Here is a 12,237-nt window from a genome sequence, read left to right on the forward strand (position 1 = left end):
TTACGTAATACGAGCAGTTAGGGTATTGTGATGAGAGGGAAAGTTCACGTTCCGTTTCTCATCACGCCTCTGCGCGCAAGTGGGTGAGTGCGGTTACTGGCCAGAGCAACGCACCGGCCATTCATGACATAATTGGCAATCGGGCTCATTAAACAGATGTATTTTCACATGGTGAACATGTTAACACCTTTGTGGACTTGCGATGTGTTCGCTGCGTATTGTAGGCAAGGGTGGACCCACTCCAACCGTTTGATATTATATCTCTATTTCTTTCCTAGTTACAACAATGAATCTACGACTACTAATTGTAATTCTTAACACTATTACAAAAAAAAATACAATAGAAGCCCTTATAACCCTGCAACCAATTTATATTCATGGCTAATAGATAATAAGAAAAACCATACGCTGTCGACAATACCTAACTCATAAACGAAACCTTCAATTACGATACAACTGTGACTGTAATAAATCAACAATTGAATTGGCTATTATTGCTCCGACCAATCGCATTAGAGCACTCCACAGTGTGTCGAATTACATACACATTGATAGTCAAGGACAGCGCGGCATTCTGAACTTTAACTCCTAGGCGATAAACAAACGACTGGCTGAGATTATAATTCAATTATTAGCCATAAGAGGTGGTGCGAGCTTTGAGCCTGTATCGGTCAACTGAAATGTAACTTTAAGTGTTAGAGTATTTGGAACAGATTGACGGCTGCTAAGTTTGTTGGTGTAAGTAATAACAATGAGTGGTCAGACAAGGTGTTAAGAGAATACCTATTGTTCAAATCAGCGTGAGTGCGGGGGCGCGCCGCGGCGAGATCAAAGCCGATTGACATTGAGACGTGACCACACCTTCGTCTCCACCTTAGATAGCGACTGGCCGATTGGACAGTCGTGTCTCTGTTTTGTTGTTTTCAATTGTCTATTTATGACCACTACCTCATCGACGAATAAATTCTAGGAATAATATGATATGATTGCCTTTATTTTATTTTTGTCTGACAATTTTAATAACGATCATAATTACTAATTAAACTCATGTATTTAAATGTTTATAAAAATATTGTAAGTAATACTTTGTTGTCGAACTTGCAGTTTTGTATGTAATTGCCGTAACGACAATTCAAACGTATATTTTACGCTCATTAGTCCGAATACAGAGTCGTATTATAGCGTCACATATAGTTGTGTGGTGTAGGGGTATGAGTAAAGGGCATAATTTGCACACAAAGGCACACGTCATCAAACGGCACAGTCGGACACCTCCTTACATCACAGCGAACACTCCCCGACCGGGGCCTTATCTTGATATCACTCGATAATATTTCGTCACGCTCCAAGACTACCGCGCTTGCTAAAATTGTGAATCGTGTTCGAGCAATAAGTTCATTGATTTGCAGGAAAAAGTGCAGCAGACATTTGAACTACTGCATTTTAAAAATAAATTGCGCCTTTAAAAATATTTTCTCACGCTTTATATAGTTCTCGATTTTTCACTCACGTAATGTCTTTAGAATTTATGTGGTATTTTTTTTTCTTGATAGAAATAAAATACGATAGAATTTATAAATTTATTTTCTTGTTTCTTTATTTTATTTCCATTTTATATTCAATCCAAAAAGCAGATACCGATCGTTTTGAAAATAAACCATCCCATCACACGACAGTGCGGCGGGCGTCGCGACGCCGCCGGGGTGTCGGAACGGGACCCTTTACAAAATCATTTCTATTCCGTTTTCCGAAGTGAAAATTGCCCACGGACGGTCAAAGGGTTAACGATTTAGTGTTTATTTGAATTCCGCCTTTGTTAGTTTAAAAGGCGTTAGAATGTAAACGGATCCTTTGTTGTGATTGCCCCGTGTTTTGTTCTGAAGCATTCTGGTTTATTGTTTTGTCGTTTGCACGTATTTTGTAGTCGGCTGTGACGTTTCAATTTAGTGTGCGTAAAGGTGAGCTTTGGGTCGTGCTTTTAATCGATTTTCATCCAATCCAAGTTAATGTGACTTCTTATGAGAATACATTTGTATTTATTTCAGAACTTCCTTACCTTGTCGGTATATAAAAATGCCTCTGCTTAGTATTAGTTAATATTTAGATTAAAATAAACATTTTGTTCTTGCATTACAATAATACAGTGATAAAGCTCTGATCAACTTTCAAAATTGCCTGTTTATTAGTTGGTAATACTTAGTTATCGAGTACTTCACTAATTAGCCTCACAAAGTTAAAATAAATCAATGACAGAAAGAAAATAGAAAGAAACCTTTTTATGCCATCGAAAACGTATAACTCACTTCGTTATAAAACATATTATCTTAATACTCTGTGTGACAGGATTATTATAATATGGATACTGACGACACACTTACTCCATTAGATAAAAAACAAAGTAAGATGTTAACCTGATCTAAAAAGCTACCCATAGTACCCGTATAACATCGTTATAAACTGTTATTGATATGTATAATTATTATAACAGTGATTCGTGCATTCTTCGTTCTTTCACATTGATTCTATGATCATGAGAATGTACACTTTATAGACTGTTATTAATTATGATGAAATGTGCTAACGACGATTTATTTTCAAGCTTGATAATAATTGTCACTCATTAATTACTGTAACAACTTTCTTTTTATAATATCCCGCTTGTTATATTCGAAGTATGCGGAGCTGTATTTATTAATACAAGCACCTTCTACAGTTCACATTAGGTAATTGGACAGCTATTGACAATATTTCAACTGAATTTGTCGAGGTCTACTAACACTTTTACCGGCACGGGAAGCGAACTCGAATTGGATGTAAAAATATTAATGAGGCATTAGTTATTCGCATAAACTATAAACAAGAAATAATAAAACTTCTCTAAGGTTGAATGTTCCCGGACGCCTATATTTTAATAACAGATCATATAAATGCAAGTATAACAAGCAATGATCAACCAAAACGGGATATCAGAACATTCAGCGCCTTTGTACTTCCATTGTGCGTACCACAGCATGGCACCGGTCCTCAATGAGGCCTCCCGGTGGGGAGCCTACAGTAGCCCGACAGTCTCTTTTTGTACGACCAACGTTTTATCAAACATTTTAATGGCCGGCTTTATGGAGCCAACAAAAGAAGTGTGCCAACAGAGGCGTTAAATCCTTTACGATTTGATGATGATGATCACGCGTTTGTCATTGGACCGCACTCCGAGCTTGTCAGCGGTCATGCGTGAACTTATATTGAATTCATTTGTTGTGTTATAAGATCTCTTTCGACAAACGTAAGTTACTTAATTTTTTACTCTCCCAAGTTTTTGCGGGCTTACAATTTTATTAATAGAAAAAGTAACGAACCAGTACTTACCCAAGAAATTCACGGGGTGCCTTATTCATTAAAGAAATAAAAAGTCACAAACACAGTCATGCTTATAAAACTAAACATAAACAACTAACGCATTCAGTATAACTACACGAATCATTACAATGTAAATTTATCTGTGATTTTCATGTTTAATCAATAGCTAGGGTGTAACCTGGAACCAAAACAACGACAACTAACATTTCACCCACAAATATTCCAATTACACTTAGATACAATAAAATTATAATCACACCATCGAGACATTATGCAATCGAATGTATAAGGACTGATTCACGGACCAACCAAGCATTTAAGAAAAATCATTGCTTAACTTCAAATTCCAATGACAATGAAATGGGACCTACCTTTATAGAGATGGATATTGCGAAACATAATAAAATAGTAAAACAATGAAAATAAAACACACCAATAAGCAATTTTGTTGGAAATATTATACTGTCTGTAAAAGTCCTGCGTTGAGGGTGTAACGTGTGGTCTTCCAGGCTACCCCCTTGGCTTGCGAGCAACCGGCACATCGGCCGAGCCCGCTCGAACGTTTCCGAACGCAACCGAACCCGGCCGAACGAAATCGAACGCGCGGTGCGACTGAGATAGCGACATACCTGTCTGGCGCTTTCATTGACAGGCACCTGAAATGAAGAAAAAAATCGATCCAATTCGTTGAAAACTTTAAATTTTTAAAAATTTTGTTCTGACTACATTTGAAATTGACACAGATAAATTTACATGCAAGGACGTGTGTAGGTTACGTATAACATCGTATCGCTGTATTCTAAACTGGATAACGATTCTAGGTAACAGGAACTAGAAATGATGCTACGAGCAATTACTGTGTGTAATAAAGTCATCTGTAAAAAGGATAACAAATATGTAGAGTCAAAATTAAAAGTAAACATAGTAAAAAGAATAAACAATAATGTGGCAAAAACAGTTAAAAACAACATTGCAAGATGTATTAGGACAGTTGTTAAAATATGGGGTAGCACGGAGCGGCTTGACTCCGCGGCTCCGCTGTTATTGTGCGCTTGCACGCGATCTCTCTCTCGTGTTTGCATTCGCACACTACACAGTTACAAGCCCACTGCAGACGACTGTTCCAGTTTTTAATAAACTACTCAACCATCAAATATTATCCCATTTTTTAAATAATAACTTGTGGATACCAATAAATTTATTTTTATTTTACGTACTTAACCGATAAAACTTATTTTAATGCCTAACATTTACAGGCTACATCTACAATAAACTCATTCTGCCTACTTTGATAAATTGAGCCAATATTGCGATCGTAACTATAAATTGCAATGACTCATTCATAATGTAATCAATTAGAGAAAGAACTTAAATACAATATGTAGGTAGACAAACAAACTGACCAATAAAAACAGATTAATATTGAGTCATTACAATGCATAGACCCCTCCCAATGGACAAATTTATTAGATTATTACCGGACGAGATCACGCAAACGGAATCGTAAAATTAAAGGAAATCAATTCCGTAAAATTGAATCCAATTCCCTTAACATCATTTCATTATAACGAGGGCATAACGCACATGATATCGGCCGGTACTTAAGAATAATGCTAGTCATACCGAAGCTTGCAACAAAATGCTGCTATACGGTTTGATTGTATCATTAGAGCGGGTAATGAAAATGTCAAAGCGCTAAAAATAAATCTATCGAGACAGAACAAAAATATCAAACAATAAAAACAGCTCGCCATGAATAAAGTGGCGTAGAGTAGCGGTTCAGACAATACATTTCACTTTGCGTGTGAACAGCGCCATCGATGACTATCGTTTTGTGCTATTTTGACACAAATACATTTCTTGTAGATATTGTAATCGATGGCAGTCACCGCGTACCGACACATACACGCAACAGAATCAAAAGTCACCTACTCGAAAAAACCAATCTATCAATATTAGAACACAAAAAATATGCAAGTCAGTTAATAATCCCGAATCGGCAATCGACAATGGAAATAAAGTCACAGTCACTTTTTTAATAATGGCAACACAGTTTTTCTTTTTTATTGCCACCCTAGGTTCGTTTGACATTTGAACCGGCTGATGACTTAGCCGCCATGATTGATCGTCGCGACCCACTAAATGAGTGCAATTTACCGTTTATTTTCCCTTCTATTCAATGTTTGTTATTGTTAACTGCATTAAATTGTGTCTCTCCAAGAATTATAATTCACTTTTATTAATGCCATAAAAACTGATCTATTTTTTTACAATACCGAGCCACAACTATACTTCAAAGAAATTAATTTGAAAACCAACAATAAAACAAAATATAATCATATTTACATACAAATTAACTGTTGAACTGTGACTGGTAATCATTTGTCAATCCTAAGTGTCATTCTGGATCCCACAGTTGAGCAATAGAAACCAGATTACAAAAATGCCTTCTCGAAGCTTACGTCTAAAGTTCAAAATAAATTGGCATCGTGAACAATATACCAAGAAAGCTCCTTGAGAACTAAAACTACCATTTTGAGTCTTATTTCTATGTATATAGAGTTACGTATCGAACAATGGTAACGTAAGGATTTGAAGAAAATGAGCGACTGTATACAATTTATCATCGAGCCAAGTATCCGCCCAAACCGTAACGAATCACTAGTAAATAAATTGACCACAAACATTTCGGACCATTTCTTTTGATGTAGCGTCCAGAAACAACTTCCATATTAATTTATTAGTGATGTAAGTATCCAGAAGATTTGTTGCTCGGTTGATTTGCGTTGTAGTCATAAATCAAACTACTCGTGTTGAGTTCATTCTTTCTGTATTTTATTAGGTTACAAGTACCTGTCGGCTCTGTTAAACTGTTCTATGTAACAATAGTGTACTGGCCTTCTGAGTTGGCAATATAAATATGATTAAGAGTTCAATCGAGTATAAAAAGAAACAGAAAGAACCGAATAATGTAGTGTGCACGAATTGCTATTAATCATGATATTGTTTTCGTCTGCCAGCTTTAATGTAATCAATGAAAACATGTAGTGGGTAGAGCTCATGTACTCAATGTTATTTTAAGACAGTTTCACAAGCACATCCCTCCTTCGCTACATAGTGGTGGCCCATGAACGAGCCTAATGAGTCACAGAGTATAAATTACATTTGACAGGTCATAGAATTAGATTGATATGTTCTAGGCTACAGATTCAATTGATAGTGATGTGCCGGGATGTGGGGGTCTACCAGCTCATTTAACGTCACTAATAAACGTAACCAAAGTAAATAATCCAACCTATCATACATACTGTGTACGCTCGATATTCGAAAACTTTATTTCATTTCATGTAATTCACTTTCATTACGCACTGAGATCGACTTATACAAATGTATAAGAATTATATGTACTTCCACTTGAGCAATGATCTGCTCAAGGGACTAGAAATTTCATAGCTCTCAATTAAAACGCAGAAATAATTATTTGGAAACATCCACCCTACTTGTAAATCAATTTATTAAAGTAAATGCGAGCCTGTCCCTCCTCGAAAGTATCACAAGTATCCTTATTTCATATTTTAAGACTCGTAACATGATTACAATCAAATTATACTTGTATTATAAAAATTGATTTTCCAACGAGTAATTAGTCAGTTTGCTTAATTTGTGCGGTTGTAATAAAGTATTATACACAAACAGTATGAAACTTGAATGCCGGCAACTCCTTCGCCCCACCTGCTCTCTAAACAAACTTTTGACACGGCCGTAACAAACATTTTTCGAGAAAAATAATTGCACATTTATCCTCCTGGGGGCATTAATTTCCCTTCAGCCGCAATTCTGCTGTGAAAACGGTCCAATTAGTGCATTACTTTTTACTTAAGCGAGGATCGTTCCTTTCGTAAAGTTGGCACCACATCGATGGTACACTCCCTTTTTTCCAGAAATATGTCTGTAGACTGGCACAAAGAGTATATATTACAACTATTCTTCGATTATGGAATACGATTAAAAATTAGCTTATAATAACATAAATAAAGTGAGGTCTTTCAGCGATGCGTGTTGCTATAGTATAAAGGCGGATAACAAATTGCGGCATAATTAATATTAACAGCTCTACCTACGTGAGTTGCGTTCTGTTTTGATAAAAAATGTCTTTGAAATTACCGCTGACATCAACTTAGTGTAAGCAACTAATAAAAAAAACTAAAAATTAACACACACGGCGCACACTATCAAAAGTGTAAAAAGTAGCTGATACGGCATCGTTATATTGTGGCTTCAAGTGTAACGCCACCTCATAGATTTTAACCCTTCCAAGTTTGTGTAGGACAAGGTTTTTATTTTTGTTATTTATAACACTCAGAAGAATTATTACTTCTGAATCGTTTAAGTCCTTGCTCAGTGCTTGTAATCCCGCAAGCCGAGATTAAAATGCTCGTCCAACGCTAATTAAAAGGGTAACTTTTTTACTTAAGTAAATGATTAATCGAACAGTTGTGTTCATACTGTTTTAAAACAGTCGTTATTAATTGTTCTTTTTACTTCATAAAGTATATTTTATAGACTTAATAACTAATAAAATTGATTTATATTTGCATGTAGAAGATACTGTTTTTGTGTGAGATCGTTATTACAACTCCGAAGTAACAAGTACACATACAGTAGTCATTACTTATATATGTGTGGAGAAATATAATTGTGTTAATATAATTACTGTTGAAAAATACTTATTTGACATGCTAGGAAAAATACATAAGTTAATTGCAAATACTGATACGACTACTGATTATTCTTACGAATAGTAGAGATATCAATTTAACTCGAGGATTTGAAAAATATTACAATAAATTGTAATTAATTCTTCTCTACACCTACATTTCAACGTGCACTGTGATAAGATCCTTACAATTTTGCATTATCCATTGAACTGTCGGCTTTTGACAAGAGAATTTAAATATTAGTTTTTTTGCTAGGCAATTATTCTTTACTCGAACATAGTAGTATCGTAAAACACCTGTCGTTAAAGGGTTAGTGACATTTGTATAGCGTAAACAAGTCGTCTTGTCAACGAGTACTTCTATAATAACCATACATCCGATAGATATTTACAGTGACCTATTAAACCAACTACTCTAAAGGTAAAACTTCATCAATAAAGCCTTGAATGAAAATTGCTCCTTCATCATAGGTATTATCTTGTTAAAGTTAAAGTTAACTGTTGCCGACCACTTACGTACAATAGTGTGACATCATTTTATAGAGCATAAAATGTCACTGATGCGAAAGGTAAAATATACAAACAAATTAATGTAGTCACAGCCAACAGTAGCCATCATCAACAAAAATGATCAAAGTTTTTGTGTTGTCATCAAGTAATTTTACGCAAGAAAGCGTTGCAAAGCTCACCTAAGTAATTGCAATTGTTTAACTAATCACTAAATTAATTATGATAATTATCAGGCCGCAGTGGCAATAATTCCGCACGGGCGCGCCACTATCGCCTTGAGTTATGAACGCCCTTTACCGCAAACTCATCCATTTTGCCCCACTGTGCTCATAGTGGGACCTAATTGGGTCTATAAAAACTCGAAACGCATCGCTGCACGTAGAATATATTCGCAATACAGAAGTTCAACTAGTGTACGGATATCGGTTTAATACTAAACGCAACCATTTGTCTTTCTAAAATTCAATTTTATAACCGTGGTATTCATTATATTTTGATAGCGACCGCTGATAAATAGCAGCTGAACTTGATTAGTAACGACAGACCCTATCGGAAATAGCAAACTGTCCAATGTGAATCTTATCGTAAATATTAATATAATATTGTTTATATTACGAACACAAGACGTCAACTAAGTCAGAATAAAAGGCAACAGGAGCGATTAGCCCGAGGCACCGACTGCGTGGTCACGATTTATTGTGTACACTAAAACAAAATTAATTTTGCACTCACAAACTTTAAATTAAACAATCTACTGCTACATTCTGCCGTTCTAAATGGTTCAAATTAGTTTGGCAAGTGTTGTGCGAAGCGCACTGGTATCGTGGCTGGCTCGAAGCTCAACACAGTAAAGTCTGAGCTGTTTAAGGAAGATACTTGTCTAGCCTCGGAACCAGTTCTATCTGAAATGATTGGCAACGAAGCCTAGCTTACTATTCGGAATAAACAACGTGTACCAATGAACAAACAAGGATAACCATTCGATTTCGAATGTCACATCTAAGTTACCGAATAAAAATAAAATGTGAAATTAATGAAAATATGCTGTATCACAGAAAAAGAGTTGGGCAAACTATAAAAAGTCTAAGAAAAACTTGTAGTTGCCATTTCTATTAATACCTCGGCTACTAGTCACAGTCTAGTTTTTTAGCGTGAAATTTCAAAGATCATTGTGATTTTTTTGTTTGAAAACCGACAGCTGTATTTTGCTTGTTACACTTAAGTATCTAAACTGTAACAATGTATGAAGAGAAGGCAAATTTCGAACCGTCACACACAGGCTGATAGTGTAAACGGCTACCATAAAAGAGAATTACGTTGTTAGAACAACTGGCAACAATTTTTCTTTAAACTTAGTTTGTTGTAACACGCAAACTACGTCAGTACACAAGAAATAACTTATACTAACAACCCTGTGCTGTAGACAATTATATTATTATTGCTGCTACATACGTATAAAGGTAAAGAAACAACTATTATTCTGCGGAAATTGATATAAGTTCAATAAATAATCAGTATATAAATCGTGGGTGCTATTTGTTCAAGCGTACAGTTATGTGACAGGTTGCACTTTCACGTCGCAAATCTTTAAATCAATAAGCACGGAGGCGAATGTTGATCGCTGTCTAAGCCCATTACTCTAAACGCCAAGATATAGTGTGTTATCTGATTAATAACGCAGCATTATTAATTAATTAAAGACGCATATTGATGTAGATACACATTTAATATTTGCGTTCTGTAAAACTATTATCTACATCTCTCCGCTCAGGTACACTTCCAGCAAGTAGCAGCAAATATAGATCGTATAAGTAGTAATTAAATTGCTACTGCTTACTTGATTAAGTTTCTTGGTCGAAGGGGTGACTCCTTGATCAAAAGGGTACCTGGGCTCTCTGTCAGAATAAAAATGAAAAAATAAATCATTTTGTTACCTCTCCCAATTAGTAAACAAATCTAAGTCGTAAATTTTTGGATATGCTAAAAAGCTCAAGAAAAGTTTAAACCACAAATGAATGAATTTTATGAATATTTCACAAAATAAAGCTTCTTAACAAAACTAATATGACGTCGACAGCAAAAATATACACACAACGTCAGTTCGTGAAACGTACAAATTGTTGGAAATTGGTCTATTCGTTCAGAGCGGTGATTCCCAACGCCAGTCGTGCTTCCGGACTGCATACATCATTCGGACAATATCATTAAGACATCAAAATGCCGCTGGGGAAGGAAACACACCTTATTATGTGTAGTTCAGGAAATCCTACTGTGTTATTTTAGTAAAAGGCTTTTATAATAATGTTTTGTTTGCTGTGTTTGTACTGACTGAACCACGTTTGCATACGATTTCACTAAACATTTTAATCACTTAATAACTTCTGTGTTTGAAAACATTTCTATATTTTTTGTTATATTTTCTTCAACACACGAGATAAGTATAACATAACCATAAATAACCCACTACCTACTATTATTACATTAGTCATGAAGTTATTGTGTATATTGGATAGAACGGTCAATTAACACTGATTTTTAATTGGTACACACGCGAAACTGACGAGCCATGCGATCCAATCAACGCGCCGTATCGCTATCCAACAAATACATATCCTCTACAAATATCAATATCGAAACTGAGATTCAGTATGGAGAAAGGAACTTGAAAGTCTAAAAAGTGATTAAGTTAGCCGAGCTTGAACATGTACATATCAACACTTTTAAACCCGAAAATAATTAAAAACAAACAAACATAAGACATAACTTTTCGCCGCCGCATATTTCTGAACTCAAGGTGTTAAGGCGTATATAGGTGATTTAAAATTCTAGTCATTCAGGCAAAGCAAACTAAGGAACTTATCATGCAACTTATCTATAGCAATCATCTAGTTAAACTTAATTTTCTACACGCTGATACTTGTAAGTAAATGAATTTAGAACTAATTGCTCCAGCTTGTCCAACGCGATGACAGTGTGTAGTCAATTACAGTCCAATTGACACGAAGACTAGACGTTCGGTTACGAAAGTGTACAATAATTAGAACTGTTGGCGAATGAAAAAATACCTGAGAATTCTGATTGCCAGATAGTCGCGGCGATTGTCTTGGATTGCATATTGAAAAAACATGCAACAGAGATAAGGAGTTACACGGTTGAGCGACTTAAAGGCATCGCGGGTGAACACTAGCTAATTGCATTTCCTACCTAGTTACTACACTAGTGCATAACGAGTTCACTTATTCAGCTCGTTACATTTTTGATAGTTTGAAATATTGCTTCTCGATTGCAATGTTTATTTATGGATTTTTATACTATGTCGGACTAAGTTTGACGATTTATAGGCAGTTGAGCAACCGTCCATGCGGATTATGTTGCCGTTTTACCCAATAGTGACTGTCGTTTATCGGTCATTTCTAAGGTAATCCGACAGTATTACAACCTTTATTACTAATCAGAATAGTTTTGAAGTGTTTTTAAGTCTGTGAATTACCACATTTTTGGTACAAATCTTTAAATAAGTATTTAAAATAAATTTAATGTTTTTATTTGTGATCACATAACAGAATATCCTGGGTATAATGAGAATTTCCTAATAAGTACAATTTCAACCACCTGTAAGCTATGGAAGAAAACAAATAAGGATACAAATAATGTTA

At 35.3% G+C, this 12,237-nt stretch overlaps 1 protein-coding gene across 6 annotated transcripts in view; it reads right to left on the minus strand.

The window, feature by feature from the left end:
* The window catches only part of dac (dachshund family transcription factor), a 132,410-nt gene that overhangs the window by 104,066 nt on the left and 16,107 nt on the right, over positions 1-12,237 (minus strand). For 3 of the 6 annotated variants that reach the window (XM_076118256.1, XM_076118255.1, XM_076118254.1), the window contains exon 2: positions 3,984-4,010. The exons of the other annotated variants lie outside the window; for them this stretch is intronic. In XM_076118256.1, coding sequence (XP_075974371.1) covers positions 3,984-4,010 — 27 coding nt within the window. The remainder of the gene's footprint in view (positions 1-3,983; positions 4,011-12,237) is intronic. 6 annotated transcript variants of the gene reach the window in all.

The sequence above is a fragment of the Anticarsia gemmatalis genome, chromosome 9 (assembly GCF_050436995.1).
Source record: "Anticarsia gemmatalis isolate Benzon Research Colony breed Stoneville strain chromosome 9, ilAntGemm2 primary, whole genome shotgun sequence".
Lineage (NCBI taxonomy): Eukaryota > Metazoa > Arthropoda > Insecta > Lepidoptera > Erebidae > Anticarsia > Anticarsia gemmatalis.